At 39.8% G+C, this 21232-nt stretch overlaps 1 protein-coding gene across 1 annotated transcript; it reads right to left on the bottom strand.

Moving 5' to 3' along the window:
* Positions 1 to 1083: 1083 nt before the first annotated feature.
* Positions 1084 to 20928, bottom strand: WDR1 (WD repeat domain 1). The gene is made up of 15 exons (XM_054203181.1): positions 20681 to 20928; positions 20337 to 20458; positions 16312 to 16402; positions 13163 to 13310; positions 11591 to 11771; positions 9663 to 9740; positions 8850 to 8930; positions 8498 to 8731; positions 7578 to 7670; positions 6196 to 6347; positions 5398 to 5485; positions 4271 to 4381; positions 3605 to 3778; positions 2326 to 2470; positions 1084 to 2031 (listed from the first exon to the last, which is right to left on the bottom strand). The coding sequence occupies exons 1-15, from the start codon at positions 20694 to 20696 to the stop codon at positions 1922 to 1924; spliced, it is 1824 nt and encodes a 607-aa protein (XP_054059156.1). The 5' UTR covers positions 20697 to 20928; the 3' UTR covers positions 1084 to 1921.
* Positions 20929 to 21232: the final 304 nt, after the last annotated feature.

Raw genomic sequence — 21232 nt, 5'->3', positions numbered from 1 at the left:
CGGCTTCAGGAAATTACACCCTTTCCCTCAAAAAACCCCACACTGCACTAGCAAGCCCATCTCTTACAAAAAAGCAGGATTTGCCAGTGAATTGTTCTTTGCCCATAGACATCCGCATCACCACCCCTGCCCCTGACCCCCCGGCCTTTTTATCATTACTTAAATGACAGGGATTCAACTACAGCAGGAACCCACTGAGCAGATTCAACAGCAACTCTTCCAGATCAGACTCGGTAAACAATGGATGAATTGCAGAGAAACAGTCACAACAATAGCAGAACAAGTTTTAGGGGCTAGACACTGAGAAATCTTGTTCATTTGGACCTTATGCCTACTTTCAAACATGCCCTTTTCCAAAACTTCTCTTATCCTTGCATTGTTAGTAAACAGTCATGCAAAATAGAGAGATGTAGTAAGCACAAAAACCCCATGATGCAAAATATTCTGCTTCTTAGATAAAATTTATGTCACCTGTTGTAATATATATGTTGGTTTGTATGACAGAAGATATCTGATCACCACTGCTAAAAAGAAATCAACATTTTTCTTTCTAAGTGGATGTTTCACCAAGCCATTTTTGACAGGCAATTTTTTTTTTTCAGCAATTGAGCAATGGTCCACAGTATGAGAAGCAGCAGAAGCGTTTTATTTGCTGTAGTGTCATTAGAAATATGATTGGTTAAAAAACAAAGCAAAACAAAAAACAACACACAAGTCCACACAGAAAGGAAAGCTTAATAAAAAACAAAAAGCACTGGAGGGGTGGTGGTGGTGGTTTCTCTTTCAGCACAGAAAGTTTTTTTTAAAAAAAGGGTTCCAAAGTTCTGGACAGCAACAACTTCTTTTGGCCACTAGAGATGGTAACAAATCTTCCTACTACTTTGCATCAGAGTGTCCTCGTCCACCCTTGTTGGGCTGCTAGCTTCAAATCACTTAAGTGTGTTGCAGAGTGCGAGAAGGGAACTAAACACAAAATCATGATCTGTTCGCATTAGATAACAGCTTCCATGCAACCGTTCTGCACATGCAAAGGCATAAAACTCAGCAAACACTATCTTCTCAAAAACCACTTCAAGTCATAACAACGCTTCACTTTGTTTAATTCCTGTATTTTTGAAAAGGTGGCAGAAGTACTGCATTTTGTTAAAACAATAACATGCTTCTCCTCCTCCAAACAGAAAATATCTTTAATCTTTGAAACAGAATTTTTTTCTGACATTGAAATGACCAGACATTCTTAATTCATGAAAGTAACAAATGGGTTTCTGAAGCAAGAAGTTGCCACAACGATTATCTGTAAACATTATACCCACAACAGTAAGTACATCAAAACCCCACACTTCCACCTGAAAATAAACCACAAAGCTTTGACATGAAATACATAAAAAGTTTATTATGTATGTACCCCATTTTGTTATCTGGAGGAGAAAATCTGAGGCAACAGTTTGGTGCAGTACAGAGAAGCAAAGCAATATACAGTAGCTGCACACAGCTTGATTGGTTTCAGATCACAACTAAATACTCTTACTATGACCGTTAGTACAGAAATGTTCTGTAATTAGAAAAAATGAGAAGTATTACTCTCATGCTGTACAGTCTCATGTTTCTTGGTTAGAAAAGAACAACTGATTGAGTCTGAATCTTTCACACCTGAATCTTTCACACCAACTTGCTCAGCTGTTGCCTCTGGAATGTTCAGCACAAAGGTTAAGCTCCAGACATAATTTAAGTGCTTTTCATGTGCAAACTGTTACTGGCTAAAGCTTTCAAAGTACATTTAATTACAGATATGAACACCCTGTAAAGGTATGAGGATATGATAGCAGACCCAGAGGCCAATACAGATTCTTTAAGAGAAATGCTATGTTCCACTGCAGTAGTTCTAGTCCCTGATTAGGTCCTTCCAAAGAGAGGGCTTATTTCAATTGTAGGAGATAGACCACTCTTTGACAGAAGCATCATGGGATGTTGTTACCAGAGTATGTTCATCCAACCATGCCAAGCCGCTTACGTGATGTAGTCTGTGAGCATCTGTGTGGCAGTGCGAAATAACAGAAAAGAATTAGGAAGGCTAGGCTGACAAAATAACTTTACCACATATTCCAAATGTGATTTTCAACTGCATTAAATACCAGTAGCGCATTTTAAAAGCGACTACAAAAATAACAGAACAGAAGAGTTCTGGCTATTCTAGCGAGATAGAGATTAACACAGAGGCTGGGAACATTCAACGCCTGCTTAACATTAGTTCTAGAAAACAGGTATTGTGTTGAATTTCAAGAACTACTAGCAACTTTCAAAAGTAAGATTTTGAAGGAAACATACCTGGTATCTTGACTCTGGTCTCTGGATCACTTACAGTCCAAACATATACCATCATGTCCATGCCTCCAGAAGCAAAGTGTTCATTGTCTGGTGACCAGGCAATACAAACAATTTTTGCATGGTGTCCATAAAAGACATTATGTTCCTATTTGAAAGTTAGAGATACAGTGTTATTTCATTAGTTTAAGACACTTTGGGAAATCGCTGGCTTTTAACGTGTAACATCACAATAAGTTACTGCAAGACTCCAGACAGTGTACATCTCGGGTGAAGATGGATGCCCTAAACCAAGCGGTGGCTTCATTTTATGCTATTTATTTAAACACTTACCAAGCCAATAAAATCCAACCCTTTTGTAAAAAACGCTAAGACTTTTTCTGTGAAAGCTGGACCTGTAAAGTGCTTACGCAACAAGTCACTTCTTGCTTAGAGGTTTTTAAAATAACCTCACACGTGATCATAAAAGCAAAATTCTTTCAATTTTTACTGAGAAAATGGAATGTTTTTGTGGAATGCCATCCTGCATTTTTTACTTCAGTGTGGTTTCAGTCAAAGCTTAATAACTTTGCAGGCTGATACACATATTGACTGCTCAGCTGAAAAGCAGAAAAATCGCTCCTTTTCTGGTTCTTGGTTAAAAGACACTAGAGATGGAAGGATAAAGCAAGATGCCCTGTCCTAATATACCCCTTTCATTGCTTAGTTCTTACCATGGAACTGTTATGCCACAGCCAGCAGAATTTTATTGCCAGGTCTGCCTTATTTACTTCATTAAATTCTATCGTACTGCATGATTCTTATCAAATTGAGCCTGCACTCTTGTGCATTTACAAGATGCACACAAGTTCTGTAACAGGCATGCGTATGTTTTGTTGACTTTTTTTTTTTTTCCTTTTAAAAAAACCCAACATGCTAGTGATTCAGACAGCCTGAATAAGGAACCTGCACACTTAGTAATCTTTTGTATTTAACTACTGCTAGCCCGCGGAAATGCAACCCCTCCCCCATTTAACTATGTTTCTTATTAGATGGGTTTGCCAGCCTGCGCTCTACATTTCCTCACCTATTCTTATGATCCGGAGGCTTCACATAGACTGCTGTGAAAAACACCACTAACTCAAAATACCAGGTAAACAGACAGTCACAGAAACACCGATTGTTAAATCATTGATGTATATTTAAGTCTCGCCAGCTACATTATATTCCACCATTATTTAGACATGAGATGCCAGTTAGTTTGTTTTTAAACAAACAAAACTCTTGAAACAACAATTCTTACCGCATAGCCATCAGCGACACTAAAGACAGTGACAACTTTGTTTGCATCACAGACTGCAAGAAAGGCACCATCGTGAGAATATGCCAGGTCAGTAACAGGACCTTTAGCTTCCAAAGACTTATCATCATTTTTCAAAGAGGTTCCTTGGATTGAATACAAACGGACATTCCCATCCTGCAAATTAGCAGTGAAGAAGGGGAGAAGGTACAAAAAAAAAAAAAATCACTTTACAATAGAAAGAGGAAGGCTTACTGAGTTTCTGGAACTTTCTGCATCAATTCTATCTTGTAGCGCTTACATTAAGAAATATAGTTTAAAGAACCTATCAATTATGCTGTCTGTAATCCAATACGTCTAGAATATAGATCTGATTTCTAGAATTTGCCTACTTTAAGCATACACTGGGTAAAACCAATCTGAATATTTAGAAACAGCAAATACAAGATAAAAAAAAAAAATGAAACAGACATTAGGTTACAATGGTGGGAGAACCTGGAGAATGAATGCCCAGGATTACCAATTACGCATAGTTCACTTGTTACAACACTGTTGTTGTTACAAACTGCTGCCTACTACTTCTCAACACAACACACCTACTATTATTAAATGCTTCCGTTACCAGTTCCAGTGTTCAAAGTAGTACAGTTTCAGGAAGTGCAACCTTACCGCTCCTCCCACTGCTGCTGTACCTCCTCCAGGGTGAATGGCTACAGCTTCTGGCTCATAGCCAAGGTCATCAATTGCAAAACATTTTTTCTTATCTTTCATCAAGACAATCTGTAAATACAAAACCAGAAACTAAGACCCTTGTTCAAAAGTGCCTGATGCAAAACTATGACTAAGCCGCATTGCTTAGTCATAAATACAAATCCACTCTGATTGCTCAGAAGTTTACTATATTCTGATCTTAAATGAATAGTTACATTCTTTAAAAAAAAAAAAAAAGATGAAAGAAATGCTGACATGCAGTGACGAGTACTTATGTGCTCTAAATTAGGCAGTGCAGGGCATGCTCTACTGCCTTCAGCTTTGCCTCATTTGGTTTAAGCATTAAAGAAACATGGGCAAAGGAGTATTTTTAGCAATGCTGTTCACTGTTAAGGGGAGGCAGGACCAAATTAGTAGCAAATTAATACTGCTATGTTAAATTATAAGGGGTATTTCCAATCCCGTTCTATTACTATGGACAACTGGAATTATAACTCACATGGAAAACAGCTTTGGACAACAGTATTGAAAATCCCAAGCATAAAACCAGCATCCATACAGAAGGCATAAGTCATTAGAAGTTAAGCATGCTTTGATACAAGGTAGACCTGCTACAATCTCTTTGGTTTTGTGTGATCTGACTATTACTGGCAAGCAAGCTAGAGCTACCTATGCTGCACAACACCATTAGTTAACTGACTAGTTGCAAAAAAAAAATTAGAAAAATGCAGGAGCAAGGCATCCTTTCCCCAAAATCGTGTTACTGAACAGATCAGGCAAGAGCATGACTCAGACCGGTGTAGCCTTCCAGCACAAAGTTGTATTGATAACAAGTTCAGATGCAACCACATGAGGGACCATGTGAAATGTAAATCTCTACATAAGACTGTCAAATTGGTACAGAATGCAAAGAGAGAAATCTATCAGTATCCAGCTTAATTATGTTCTGCGTAGCTCTTATTAGGAAATTCTGCAGATGTGCAAGGTGATCCTGCACTAAATAGATTTGTCAGAAACCATCATGTTACCATACACAGCATTATTAACAGAACAATTGTGTCGATAATACAAAAGTTAATACTTACTTGTCCAATGCATAGAACTACAGTATAACCACCAGGACCCACAGCTAAACATTTTGGTTGAACGTCCATTTTCACAGCATCCTGGCCACTGGAGAAAGGCGTGCCAACGTGGAGAAGGAGGAAGGACAAAGCAGAAAGAAAATTATTCCATGCTTATTCAAATAATCCCCCACTGATGATCAAGAATGCACATAGTTCATTTATTTTTTTTTTTTAAATAATCTGCAAAGTTTCCTTCTGTTAATGTTTAAAACATTTGCATTTTGATTAGGTAGTACACCTTCAAAGTGAAAGTCAGTGTTAGTACACTATAGTCTAATTTTTTTAAACTAACTAGGTGATCTTAATAGAGTCCTTAAAGTTTTTTGCGTCAATTGTGGTTTCCATGAAGAAATAGCTGTGTCCTACTCCTCCTAACCATATTTATCATCAATATTCCTGGATATTTAAGAATCATAAAACAGACACCCTTCCCACAGTACCCTAACTAAGCCACCCAATACAAGGCAGATGTCTATCTAGACTAGATGACCTTTAGAGGTCCCTTCCAACCCAACACATTCTATGATTCTATCTAACCTGTGGAAGGGACAAGACCAATTGAGAAGTCTGCGATGCATTTCTTTTTGTCACAGAAAAATGCAAGGTTGGTACAGCAATCATTTCTACAGTTTCCATGGCAACTTAAAACCTGAATAAATTGCAGCATAAAATTCTTTACCGTATAAGTCAACAAAACTCTTGCTGCAAAATAATTAGGGCTGTAATACTACAATAAAAGGCAACGTTTTAACTGACCTGTAGTCCCTCTTGCTAAGGTTGGTATAGCGCACAGTGTCATCCATACTGCAGGTGACCAGCTGATCCATTTCATCTACTGCCATTCTAGAAACCTGGTTTGTATGGCCTTTCCCAGAAAAGCCATCGTTCTCTCCAGTTTCAGAATCCCAGTAATGTGGATAACAGAATTAAGGAACATTTGAAGACACTGGTGCAGTCAGATACAGCATCATAAAAAGTTAAATAACTGACAGAATAGCTAAGGTTAAAAGGGATCTCTTGAGACTGTTTAGTCCAACCTGCTGCTCAAATCAGTGTCAGCTACAACAGGCTGCCCATTCTGTGGGGTTTTGAGCATCTCCAGGGATGGAGACTCCACAAGCTCCCTGGACAGCGTGCACCAGGGTTCAAACAACCTCACATCCTCCAAATATTTATTAAATGAACCTCTGATGTTCTGTAATGAGCTAAATGACCTACCACAAACAGTAGCAAACACTAGAACAATTAGCATTAGGTCTGAGAATAGGAAATAGTTTTTAAAGAACTCTAAGTAGAAGTCATGCAACGTTGGCTTTCCCTGATGTTATATGTTAACATCAGTTTGAATTATTAACACCATACTACAGGTTTGTAAAGAAACAAATCCTATATTTACAACTGTTTATGACAATATGATTTTAATGCATCACAGCAAGCAGGATGAAGGACTGATTTATAAGCTTCAGCACACCAAAGAAAAGCCAACGGTCTTCTAGCTGAACACATCCCAACCTCACCCTTTAACATGCCTTTCGGGAACCAGGCTGCATTCCTAGTGTTTTGCTCCAGAAACCAACAGGACTGAAATAGAGTCTCAAGAGAAGTACAAGTTCTCTTCAGTAGTGAGAAAGTCTGATGACATTTGGGATACCAAATAAAGAACACAATGTGTCACAGAACTTCAAAAACACACTTTAAAAACACAACTGTAAAGATAAATGCATGTTAATGGGTCAGAGACAAGCCAACAGGAGTTTATCTTTCTTGTCCTGAACACGTGAAAAACAAGATACATGACTTTCAGCACCCACTAAAAACTATCTACCTAGTGCATGTACAGCAACGTGCATGTACAGCAACACATATTCTGCATATATGACACAATATGTGAAAAGCTACAAGAGGCTAACAATCTATCTACCGCAAAGAAGAGACAACTGAAAAATAAGAATTGGCTTATCAGTATAAAAGGCAAGTTAGGGGAAAGCAAAATAAACTTCTTCAGACATAAAATATTCACTTGTGTCCAATAAACATAAGTTTTTGGGTGTTTGGATGTGGCAAAGCTTTTTTTTTTCTTCCTCCTAATGATCTCTCTCAGACTATAAGGCTAAAACAAATACCTCTATCATTCAAAGGATATTAATATGACCATCATTACTTCCAGAGTAAATATAGGACTTTCCACCGTTTTTATGCACTGTAAGACACTGAATTGATTTACTATGACCCTGTGAATGGGAGACAAATAATAATTATTGATGGGCAATTTTTCATCTTAACACATACATAAATCAAACTTCTTTGAGAATAATTATAGGTTATTCAGAAAAGAACATCATCTTATTCACAAGCGTTAAAAGTCACCCAGAATACAAATCACTAATTAATGGTGCAGTCATTTAACTGTTGCAGCATTGCTATTTCCACGTACTGCTCCCTGAAGAGAGGGAAAAGGCACCGTGAATATCCTTATTAGCCTGCTGGGCCAAAACACTTTCATGGCCTTTTCATCAACAAAGTTTGCATTTTGGGCACTTTATGATTCAGGGAAGAGGACTAAATATGGTCGTGTACCCACACCGACTGCCAGAATTACAGTAGCAATAGCAAGAATCTGGGACGCCCGTTTCTAGTTCATGTAAAAATGTAAGTTCCCGTGAGAGTGCTGTGTCAGCGAACTCTTTAATTCCTAAAATTAAAGCTCAATTGCACAGTAACCCTAGTCACCTTGTTCACAATACACTAGGCTCCGGTAGAAGGAGACATCACTGGCAGTTTTCTATCTATGCTGTATTTCTTTTCTCATCTCAAGAATGCTAACAAGCTGCTATGAAAGATAAGTTGATAACCTTAACTGAAATCAAAATCAGTCTGCGTAGTTGCACAGAGCACAGTATCACGCATGTAACGTTTTAACTTCTTGATTCATGTGACTTGCAATATCTGGTAATGCTAATTGAACCCTATTTTTCAACAGTTACTATTCCATCTAGACAACTTCAATCACTGAGTCATTTATTGCATAAACTAGAGCAACAACAGAAGTTTAACCTACCTTTATGACACGTAAAGGCTTATTTGGATTGTTCTTGTCCAAATAATTGATATAGCCAGACAGGGAGATAGTCAGTAAATGGTCTTTCTGCCACAAGCAACCCAGCTGCTGATCCAACACATTTGATCCCATGTTAAAAGTATTGACAATAGAATTAGCACCAACATCCCAGATTTTAGCAGTTTTATCTCCAGAAGCAGAAAGCAACTGACTACTGTCAGGGCTCCAACTAATCTGTAAAAACAAATGTCACCACAAGATAGTAAATGCATTTATTATTGCAAGACTTCACAGTTCATGAACTCGGTAATGAAATACTACAGACCATTTGCTCAAATGAAGTGATACTTACAGCATAAATACCTCCATCGTGAGCTTTGCCTCCACCAAGAGCACACACTTTCTCTCCAGTCTTGCCATCATAGACAAAAATCTTAAGAGATCAGAGAGACACATAACTTAAAGGGAAAAGTAGTAGCTGAAAAAAAAAAAGAACTCTTTTTTTTTTCTGAAACCCTTGCACTGCACAGATCATTTTTTTGTTAGGTGGCATACTTGCAGGCTTATAAACCACTAGATTTTTGAAGAAGCAGCACAAGTATTCCTGCATTTAAGACTAAACAACTGACAATTGTAAATAATCACAGTAAGCCACTCTGTACATTGGATCCTGACATTTGAAATTCTGGAAGACGTTACACTTTTGACTCCTGCTGGGATGGCAGCTGCTTAGCACTACAGTCACGGGAATCTGCCTTCTTAGAAGGAGGAGCTACCTATGGTAACAGCATCATTGTGAAACCCGGTCTTATCAGTAGATAACAGGGAGCTGGGTTGCTACCTGTGAGTTTACTATTTCAGCCAGACTTCTCAGGATCATAACAAGGACATAAGTATTCCAGAAGTCTAGTATGTTCCTACAAAAATAACCTATGAGAGAAGTAATATGCTAGGGAGATGGAATGGGGAAAAACGTTGAGTGACAATAGTCTGGCTGACATCAGTTGTTACAGCTTTATAGGAGGATACTTAAAAGTTTAAGCCAATCATTTCTTGGCATGAAAAAAGGAAGCAACATGGATTTTACGATACTAATCCTATTCCCAAAACGCACAAGAAAAACCTTCTCGTGCTATAATCACTACAAGAGTTCCTTGTTTTTTACCTGGCCATCTGCACTAGCTGTAGCAAATCTGTTCCCATCAGGAGAAAACCTCACACAGTTCACAAACCGTGTATGGTCCTGTAGGAAAAAAAGTAAGAGTCAGCACAAGAAGATAATCCAGTAACAAACAAATTCTCTCAGATGCGAGCCGTAAGTTAGCTGTGTAGGAGATGCGTGCTGTAGAGAATTGCTATGGAGCAAGTCTAGCCTCTATCTAAAGAGGATCATGAGGATCAAGAACAGTCCAGGGCACAAACTGTGACATCGATACTGATGTAGTTCAAACAACTTAGCACAATACCAAGTAAATGAGTACCCAGTTTCAGGGATAGGTAGTTAAAAAACCTCAGCTGCAGCCTAGATACAAACATGGGATTCTTCCCCTCTGGGCACTAAACTCTTCTGCAACATTCTCCAGATTTTGACTCTCGCTTCATTGTGCCAGTAAGTTTTATACACAGACGACGGATAAAGTACTCTTATTGTAAAAAAGACAGCCATGAAGAATAAATTATTATTTTACTCCATTACTCCTATTATTTTTATTCCATTTCTGTGAGACTGCATTAGTGGTAGCTCTGGGAAGTAACCAGGCAAGACTGATGTATGGTCCCCAAATAGACTATTTACAAGTAGGAGACTATTCAAACCATGCTAACTAGAAAACACGCGTTAAATAGAGAAGCACCACAATGAGGCCATAGCTCCCATGCAAAGAGATCTGGGAGACTATTTTTAGTATTATGAAAGGCGGGTTCTAACCTAGTTTCTTTAACTATTGGGTTTTTTTTCCTGATGACACCTCAAAGCTCTAATCTAAACCATTAACAGCCTGTACCACAACCCCATATATCAACTCAAATATCACTTCAAAAGGAAGACTGCATCTTAGACAAGTCTAAGCAGCACTGGTAAGCAATTCAGACTTCAGAGTTCCAAAAGAAGCAGCTTAGCAAAATGCAAGTATCAACTTAAGTTCAGAAATATATTAGGCAACTACATCATTTCATTGGATTGCAGAGCTCAAAACAATTCCTTTTCTAGAACTGAAATGGAGTCCTTACTAAAGTCAGCGTACAAAGACTACTCAAGGCACATACTTAAGAAAATAAAAAGGACTACTACTGTGTTTTTAAAAATAAAATAAGAACAAAACATTTTGGGTGTACTACTGCAGTAACATCCAGTATCTCTGCAATAATTTTTTTGAGGTAACAGACATGTCTTTTGCCATCAGACACAGCTGCAGAAGCTTTTGTCTTTTTTATTTTCTTTGGCCTCAAGTAACAATGTCTCAAATGTAGTAGTTCCAGGCTTTGTTTCATTTACATGAGATTTTAACTAGTAGAATAAGAAACGAAAAGTGAAAAGGAACGTAGAAACAGAAAACTGACCACAGAAGTTACACACCCATTCCTTGTTGTAGAAATCAGTTATGTCTTCAAACATCTACATTCACCCTTTCTAAGCTGCCCTGGGATTTCAGATTTGAGCACTCTTAAGCAGATTGAAAAATTCCATTCACACCACCACATTTCTTGAACCAAGCACCTTGGAGAGCATTAAGAAATTCTATGCATGTCTGCAATGGGAAGCAGAGCTCAGAAAGCACCAACAGGGACGGTGAAGCACCTTAATCCTACTTAGAAGACAATGAAGAGCCCCCCGCCCCCCCCAAAAAAAAATACTGGAAAAAGGCTTCAGGTTTTCTTCCTAACCAACCATTTATTTCTGTTTTCTTCGCCTAAGACAAGCCTTCAGTTACCCTCATACATGGGTTTAAGAAAGTTGACACCAACTATGCCTCAAATAGGGAGCAAAGAACTTTTGTTGTAACAGCTAGTTGTGAGAACTGCAAGCTTGTTGGAAAGCCTTTAGTCAACTTGCTGCACAGACAAACAGAGCCACATCTAAAAACTTAAACTCACACTTATTGTAAACTTGAACTTGAACGGCGGTCCCTCAAAGAAAGCAGCACAGTTGTCATCGCTGCCAGTTGCCAGACGATATGGCCTTGTTTGTTTAATGTCCACACTATTGATGACTTTGTTGTGCCCAGTAATCTCGCCAACAGAAGAACCACTATCCCACAGGAACACTGCTCCAAACCTAGTTAGAAAAGCACACAATAACTACAATTCATACAAGTTACATGTAGATTAACTCTTTGAGCATCTGCAAATGCAGATTTGAGTGCACTCAAAGAAAAGAAATTAGGTCATCTCGTTAATCTCATGCAAGCGCATCATAGCTCCCTGAAGGCTATTTGAGATCTTGCTGGAGAGACAATCTAATCTTCAATAGGAGACATTTGCTGAAGGGGACAGGCAAGCAAATTTTACATATAAAGCTTCTAAAATTCAGAGATTCAAAAGATAATCTTCAGTAACTCTGTCGGTTTATAAAAGAAAGCAGTAAATTATTCCGTCTGCCCAGTCACTACAAAGAGTGCAGAAAGCTAGGATAACAATGATATTGGATCATTTATCTGATTATTTAGCTTAGACTGGGTACCATCACTTTTACAGCTATTATTACTTAAAGGTTTAAGGAAGAGTTATAATAGCATTTTTGTTAGTTCTTACTTTAAATCACCTAAAAAAAAAATTGGTATAATCAATACAGTGGTATTAAACTGCCAGAGTATTGCTATTAAAAAGGGGTTCTATAGAATCACTTCAGCAAAATTCTAGACTGAAAGCGCACCCACCTAACAGGAAACTGGCAATGTTTTTGAAGTAGGAGAACCAATTTACATAGTATCTACCCAGGGGCAGCGACGGATAACAAAGACTCTCAAGCATCAGGACACAGTACATGATGGTGATTAAAAAATGGTCCAGGGGATCAGGACCACACTATGTTTTTCATACCTTTAGGCATAAGGATACCTGGTCTAGACTACGCCTTAAAGATCTATCAGTCTTTAAACATTAAGGAAAAGACACAAACCTGACTGTAACGGGCACTTCATTTAGTCAGATAAGGACAACTGGTCGTTATTTTCTTTTAATTACCATAATAAGGCCTAAAAATATGGGCATGTTGCTGAGGGAGAAAATTCAGATACAATTTTTTCTTATTTTTTTTTTACTCTTAGTCAATCACTTCCTTTCAATTTGGGAAGGGTGAAAGAAGAGGGAAAATTGTCTTGTGGTTCTCCCTTCCTACTCTATCAAAACTAGACACAAAAAAAAAAAATCCACTAAAAGGTATACTGAACAGCTATCACTGAATCTAAAAAACAAACAAGACCTACACAATTTTTAAACTGAGCAATTCTAACAGAACCGTATCTTCCAAGTAGGTTTACAGCTGTCAAATACTGCACAAAGAATTCTGCTACAGAACAGCAAAACTTGAAGTCTAAAGAGGGAACAAGTCATGATTTTCTTCCCTGAAGAATTAAAAGCTTTCTGCACAGAACCTGCTTTGTTAGAATACAGAGATTTACAGTATATGCATGTATGTATACATACACACACAAAAGAACTACTCACTTTTCCCTTCCTTCTCCAACCACAGCAATTCTCTTGCTGTCTTCAGTCCAGGCAAGGTCCTTTATTTTTCCTGCAAATGGCTGATACTCATACTTCAGTAGGTGTTCCTTCTGTGTAGTATCCCAGATTCTTAGCTTTCCAGAGACATCTGCCACAATAAAATAGAATATAACTATTGTTGTTCCAGTATGACTCAGTCACATGACTCAGCAATCTGCCAGGATACAGATTTTCAGCTACACCGAACACTTGTAGTAGGGACCTATTATCTTACCCTATTACAATTACTACAAATCACTTGATTTAAGAGTGCTGAAGACTACATTTGTTTCACTGAATTATGTTTTTAATTAGATATTAAGGTTCAAGACATGTAGTAATAAATATAACACACAGAGACAACTTTTGCAAACAGACACGTGAAAAATTGCAGAGTAAGAGGGTAGGAACTGTTAGCAACCAGTATGTGTTAAGTACCTGTGTTACGCCCCCATCCGCCCCCCCCCAAATCCGCCCCCCACCTCAGCAGCTACAAGATAGCTTAAACACACTTCATAGTGAAGTGAGCCACCCTACGCCTACAATAAGAGAGCAATCTGGTGGACAGTGGCTGATGCACTAGAACTCATACCTCGGCTTCTTTGTACCTTCAAAGCAAACCTGTTTTGCATACAAATACCAGGTATATGTAAACATACAAAGAGGCTTCTGCCCACAGAACTCGATTCACACGCACGCATCGGCATACTGTTTCTATACAGATGCATGCACACACTTAATATTGTGTGTGGATAGCTGCACTATCTGGATTACTACAAAGGAATACAACAGAATATTCAAAAATTGTAATGTTACAAGCAGCAGACATGGCACAGGTCATAACAATTTAAGACTTAATATAACGAAGGCTTCCATGTTCACTGTTTCTTCCCAGTATTACACAGCCCTAGAGCTTGCTTCTATTCAAAGCAATTACTGTGGTGCAGCATTGTAACCAGAAGAATTGTTCTATACGGAGACAGGTTTACACATCTCTAATGAAATCCACACATCAAATTCTGTGTATATCGGACCCTTTATAAAAGTTGCTGTTTTAGAATAAACTACGTGCTAACATATATACCTTTCACCTCAGCAGAACGTTTCTGAGTTCTGTTCACCATTTACTGGTGCATCTTTACAGTGCAATTTGAACGTACAGCAACCCTGTATCTTTGGGACGTGGTCATGGACTCATCTTCTCTACTTCTGCTAAAAGGAGACATGAAGAACCCTCCATTTTACAGGGAGAATTTGCTATTGAAGCGGAATTTTAATGCAGACTTCAAAAATCTAATTATTTGCTCCACCTATTAATAGATAGGACACAAATAGCCTTAACTTTGTGGTACCTCCCATTACTCCATCTGTTATGACTGCAGTAAGAGGAACTACCATAAAAGCCACAAAGCATATTGCTGAAGGTCTGGCTCATCAAGCACATGAAGTATTAATGCAGGTTGCATAGCTAATGCAGATTTATAGATAGAGAAAGGAATCTTACATGTTATACTTAGAAACAGCTTAAAGAGCGTGCTACTATCTTCAGACCCCATGCTCAGCAGTATCATGAAACTATTTATAAACGACATACAGAAGATACTTTTTAAGGGGAAATATTGCAGCCAAAACTCATTTATGACAGACAACTTCTGAAAAAAAGTCAACTGAATACTCCCCTAGGAGCAAGAAGCCTCCTTAAGCTAATTGTTAATTAAAAACTTTTTCACAGATCAGGCTATGTATATATTAGTGTTCTTTCACAGAGGACAATATCTACAAGGCTACAAGAACAAAATAGATGGTTATTCTGAGGTTTATGTATAGCACAAACCTAGAGCACCAACTCTGTAGAATAAAGAACGCAAACTGGATTTTAAGAAGGTATTCAATTTGACATATGGTCCACACACAAGAACGAGCCAAGAAAATCCTGGCTCTGGTTCCCTTCAGACAGGGAGGCGGGGGGGGGAAGGAAAAAAAAAAAAAAAGGCTATGCTTTCAGTGTTCTTAAAGGTTCTCCGGTATTCAAAAGATAGATATTCTAATCCAGCTTTCTGATATGCAGGAATCCAAGGATAGAACATTTTAAAAATTATTGTTCCCTTTAAATTGCTGAGAGAGAAATTCCCGTTCTACTAAGACCTTTGCATAAGTCCCTTTCTAAGGAGCTCATATTCAGAATGTTTTATTTTCAGATATATTACTTGAAGTATTTCTGTATTTGGGCACATTACTTGCTTCTGAAGCGTTTCTAATTGACAATGGCAAGCAGATTTACACAAAAAAAATTCCACAGGTTAAATGTAAATATTTTTAAGAAATGGAAGTTATAGTATTGTATTTATCAATATTCTTCAACTGTATACCAATCCTCCCTCACAAAAAACCCGATCAATTATTTGAAGAAAGCTTCTATTAAAAAGGGCTTGTTTAGTTCTTTTTAAGTCACCAAAACTGCAGACGTTTCCACTAACAACCCAGGAAATTCATGCTGTAGAAATTCGCATTACCCATTCTCAGACTATTGACTCACACAAATTACACGGAAACTGAGGATCAGCCTCTTTGCCTGCTAACCTACCAAGGAAAGCTTTTTTAATTCAGGTTACAAACGTAAGAAATGTCATGCCAAGCCTTGCCAACCTTGGTCAGGAGAAAGGAGTATATGCTCTTCTAGAATCCCTCCCCTGCCCCCAAAGTATCAAAGTTTATTAACAAAGAGAAACAATAGTCCTATATTTCAGAAATAACTTTTCATTCTGTTGCATGTACACAAGTATTCATTACAGTAAGATTTGTTCTCTTTAACACTTCACACTAAGTATTTAAAGTTCATTTCCAGGTTCTTTTTGATTTAAATAATAAAATTTAAAAAGACCAAGCATGTCACTGAACTCGCTGCTTTAAAAAGAGGTTAGAGTAACAACTACAGAAATCATTCCTCCCTCAGGCATGCATACGTAATTCCATTGAAGCACGTCACATTGACTATGTATATTCCGCACATGAATGTGAAGCATTACTATTCTGTTTTGCCAGTAAGTTTTGCATCAAACACTAACAGCTCTGTCCACATATCTCATGCAGCACGCGTAGTGATACTTTACCTCCAGATGCTATGTAGAATCCACTGGGAGCGTACTTGGCAACTACAACCTGATGGGCATGCTCAGTGTAGATGTCAGCAATTGCAGGATTCTAGTTTAAAGGGAAAAAAAGAGTTACTAAGTTGTATTTCCTGGTTTTCAAAAGAATAAAATCAGACCTTCAAAGATAAAATTCAGGATTTCTCCCTGTACTCCTTCTCTCACACCCTTCCTTCCAGCTTAAATTGAGCTATTGTATAAAACTGAGAAGTGCAGTACACATCGCAGAACACTGCTGTCCAGTGCAACTAAAACACACTAATTTGTAACAACTGACACAATTTAAGTATTTCCTCTAATAGCCAGGACCGGTGTGACCCTTTCCTCTCCAATACCCACTGAAAGATTGAAAAACACTCTCCAAAATAACGGGCCAAGCACTGAACTTGCTTTTTATGTGGCAGGCTCAGGTAAGGCAGTTACCCATGCAGAATACTAAACACAAGCTGTGCTTTGCAGCACACATCCAAAAGTTCTCCTATAGCTGAGTGTGAAAATTAAGCATACTGTTAACCATATTGCATGGCTGTTAATCATCATCATGTACTCAAGATCACTCAAAAATCAATGAGGTGTGCAAGGCTTGCTGTTTCTTGCCAATTGCAAACTGGTTAAAAAGCTAGTAGACTGGCATGGGAGAAGTTTTCCCTAGTATCAAGAGTTGTACCAGCATTCTGAAAGAAATTAACTGACACTCCATCAGAACTCTATCTCTTTAGTCTTAAACATGTTTTCCGATGCGTCAGGTTGTACAGCAGGACTGACTCAGTGTCTCAGCAGATCAGCAGTGTTACACTACAGAGATGCCACACAAATCAAAAAAGGATGACATCATGGCAAAATCTGCTCTCAAATTAACTGTATAAAAAAGCCGTTCTGCACATCTTCCAAATATAGTGCATATATGCTACAACAGTAATACACTATTCCTTAGAAATTTTTTTCCTACCAGCTCACAGGTTATCTTCCAGCTCCAGAAACTTGATTAATATCAAGTCAAAAGTCCATTTCAGCTGCTATAATTAATACAGATTTATTCAACCAAACCAGAAAACCACCTGATGTTATGGCATGACTCAGCCATCCAATCAGGAAAAACTAAAACACCTGCTCTGTGTTAGAAAGCAGACAGTCTCCTGCTTGCAAGAGTTCTTTCTAGCTGTTGCGGTACTGTTACATCTCAGGAGACAGAATACAGCGTACTCATGCAAGAAGCAGCTCTTTTTCATTCCTGCTTTTACATGCTGCTTGAATGCATTGTAGCCCTACTTAAGTCACAATCATCTGCATTTACAGCATCCACATGTCAGTCTCCATTTTGTGTGCAACAGGATTTTATCAAAGCATGACAAGATAACGTTCTCCCCATGCTATAGCTGCATCACCTACAAGTTCAGGGAGCTCAACCCCCCCCCCCACCTTTGTTAGTAATGGCATACATAAGCAGTTGCTATTTTACAGCAAGAATCTCCAAGAGGAAGCTAAGATGAGAGACTGGACGTAACAAACTGACTTAAGGGGTTAAATGAAGACAGACTCCCAAATTTAAGATATGGTAAATAGATTCAGGAAACCAGGTAATAAGTCAGAGCTGTCGAATTAAATGCTGTATATTTGAAAACATTATTTCTCCTTGTAAAGTCAGCTTTCTAACTTGTACGTCTTTCCTATCAAAACCTAAAAAAACCCACACTTCTAAAACGAGACTTTAGGATAAGATTATAGTGTTAGCTGGGACAAATGCAGTACCTAATACTGGATTCAACAAGAAGAGTGAGGTTATGTGGCTGATTTCAAACACTGAAACCAGAGCCACATATGAAAGTGAGCAGTTTAAGTTCCAAGCTTCAAAGTAGGCTTAGACCCATGAAGACAATAAAACATTAATAAGGTATGAAACCTTACAAATATCACTAGTCCTTCTCACAGCACTTTTCCAACACCGTTCCAGGACTCTTTCTTATTAAATGAAGTCTCCATCTCATGCTCAAAGATCAAGCATTAACCCTGAACACTATATTCATCACCACTGATCAGCTAATACTAGATAGCTTCAGACATAAGAGAATGGTGATCACTGCATTTTGATGACCTGTTGCTGTGCCTTTTTTTTTTTTTTAATTCAGAGCACAACCAGCCCACTGGAGAACTATTCATGGAGGGATTACACACAGACCTCCCAGTATTTCATTTGGTTGTTGCAAACTATTATACAGGCTTCCATATTTTTCAGAGAAGGCATGGCTCAACTAAGAGTGGACACAGTTTCATGCTGCGTAATAAACACCAACATTCTCAAACACAAAAGCCATAGCACAGGCTTTGGTCAGTTTTTGTGTCACTGCTACAATACATTCTGTAGTTGTCTGCAGCGTGTCACCTGTCAATTATTAACAGTAGCAGACTCTCCTTGCCAGTTAGGTAAGTTTGCGTATCGGCATGAATTACATCCCATAAAACTGAAGGATTTATGACTTCCATTCTCAATTTCCCTTGAGAGTTTAAACAGCCTAAATCTGAATTCCCACAATCCCACCTCGCCTGTACTCAGACCTTGCCACACGCTCTACATTCTGGCTCATGCTGGGACTGAACATTTGCACTGGACAAATCTTCAGTGAGCTGATTCAGGAAGATAAAAGCAAATGGTTTTCTTCCAATTTAACCCTCAAAATAGGGTCAGCCGAGCACTAATGACAGTGCAAGGGAGGAGGTCACAATCCATAACTTGGGCAAAGACTGTAATGTAAGCAGAGTGGCTTTTCTCTCTTCTCTCATCACGCTGTGTGCCATTACAGTGTTTAACTGGGGCTTCTGGTTTCAGAAAATTGAACTTTTCTTGATACCAAGAATGAAATACTATTACAACAACACTATACTGAGACATTGAAACCAGAGCGTAAACTCATTTGTTTTTAAATGGATGAATGTAAACTGATATCAAACAAGAAATTTGCAGAGAATTAAATTATTAGTAGCATTTCTGTATTACAGTATGACAATGAAGAAATGTCTGAATACAGTGGAGGTGATGAGATAAATCAGGAAAATAGCTCATAAAAATTCAGTTTACAAAGGTGATTTACAGAAGCATCCATAAGCAAATCCATTGTTTTGGAGACCTAAAAATTCCACAGACGTATGACCTGCCCCCCTGCAGGCCAAATCTGCACTAAGAAAGGAAAGGAAATCTAGGGGAGAATTTGATTTTCTGGAGAACAAGCATTTACTTTGGCGAAAAGTATTTTCTGAAAACCAGTAGCAAAACAGTAGCCTAGACATGCAATGCTTCCTCCATACTTCTCAAAGGGATGCCATCTTTGAAAAGGAATCATTTTAATAACTCGCTTAACGTTCCTCTAGTCATCACCACATAACAAAAACAACTCAAACCTCCGCATCACTGAAAACATTAACTGGGGCATTCTAATATTTAATCGATGAGTAAAGTTCCCCACGACCAGGGCTGAGAACTCAACACGCAGCCAGCTTGCCTCGGAGCCAAGCAACTGACAACTGTTTTGATTCCTGGAGTGCAGGGGGGGATGAAAATGAAGGTACAGACTAATGCATTTAAAGATAGGTATCTGCAAGTATTTGCATGCTTCTCTTACAAGCTAAGGGCCCAATACAGAAAATAGGGAAGTTCATTTATTAGGCAAACACAACACAACTTCATAGCAGTGATACTTAAGAAGATAAACAGGGCCAACCAGAATATACCAGTCTCTCGTCTAGAAATCCTATACAAGGAGAGAGAGAGACACAACTGCACATTTCCCTGAGATTTTCTACGGGTTTTTACAGTGGCTGCCCATGGTTTTACGCCTGAGTCATGCACCCGGCTTATTCCCCTGCTGCTCATGGCAGATCTGCGACCTCAATTGCAATCAGCGAGCGCGAACTGCAGGAAGAGGGGCTGGGAAACAACACGAAACTTAGCGAAAGCTCTGCGCTACGAAACAAAATGAATTAGGGTACATTACATCAATGTTTCTGATGACGACGCATTTCCCGTTGGTATAGAGAAAATTGTTGCCCTTCGGATCGCCTCCGATAATTTTGGAAACGCCTCGTTCAACCTGCGGGAGGCTGGCGAACACTTTTTCTAGGGGGGGGAAGGAGAAAAGGGGGAGGGAAAGGAGGAAAAAAAAATATAATGAAGAAATAAGGCGTTTTATTTCTCCCCGTTAGCGGACGCCGCCGGAGGCGCGGTCACTTGTTGCTGTCAGCGGGCTGTGAGGAACCGCCGGCTCCCGGAGGGCCGCCCGGCCTCCCCCCCGCCCGGTCCCCCCGCCGCCCTGTCCTCCCCGCCGCTCCCCGGGCTTACTGATCTCGTACGGCATCTTCGCCCACTTGTTACTGCGGCGGGGGGGAAGGAAGGGCCGGGAAGGGCGGCAAGCGCAGCCCGGCGCAGCGCAGGCGGACCCGACCGGTCTCGGCCTCTACCTCTCCCGCCGCCGCCTCAGCCCCGCGGCGCGAACCAGGAAGCGCCGGCGCGTCCCGCCGCTCTCCCCTGCCTTTGACCATATATAGTCAACTCTGCTCGCCCGCCGCCGCGCCGCTCCCCGCCAGCCCGCGCCCCGCTGCCCTCCCCCGGAAATGCCGTCGAGCTCGGACGGGCCCGGCGGGGGCTGCGCTGGGGCGGTGGCAGCAGCAGCCGGCCCCGCCCCGGCAGGCGGTGGAGGCGGGAGGGAGGCAGGCCGGGCGAGGGGGGGCCGCAGCAGGCGCCACACGGCGGCTCTGCCCGGCCTCGGGGTGGGCGCCGCCGGGGCGGGCTGCGCTTGCGCAGGACCCCCCGCCCCAGGGATCCGCGGGGGCATGCGCGGGGGCGGCGCATGCGCGGGAGCGGCGGCGGGGGGGGACACTCTGTGGGGAGGGT

This window comes from Rissa tridactyla, chromosome 5 (genome assembly GCF_028500815.1).
Source record: "Rissa tridactyla isolate bRisTri1 chromosome 5, bRisTri1.patW.cur.20221130, whole genome shotgun sequence".
Classification (NCBI taxonomy): domain Eukaryota; kingdom Metazoa; phylum Chordata; class Aves; order Charadriiformes; family Laridae; genus Rissa; species Rissa tridactyla.
This window is presented reverse-complemented; position numbering and strand designations above follow the sequence as displayed.

Coding starts and splice junctions, on each gene's coding strand:
- WDR1 (XM_054203181.1), bottom strand. Junction 4,382..5,397: donor TAGTTCTATGCATTGGACAA/GTAAGTATTAAC, acceptor TTGTATTTACAG/ATTGTCTTGATGAAAGATAA. Junction 2,471..3,604: donor GTGTCGCTGATGGCTATGCG/GTAAGAATTGTT, acceptor ACTTTCAAATAG/GAACATAATGTCTTTTATGG.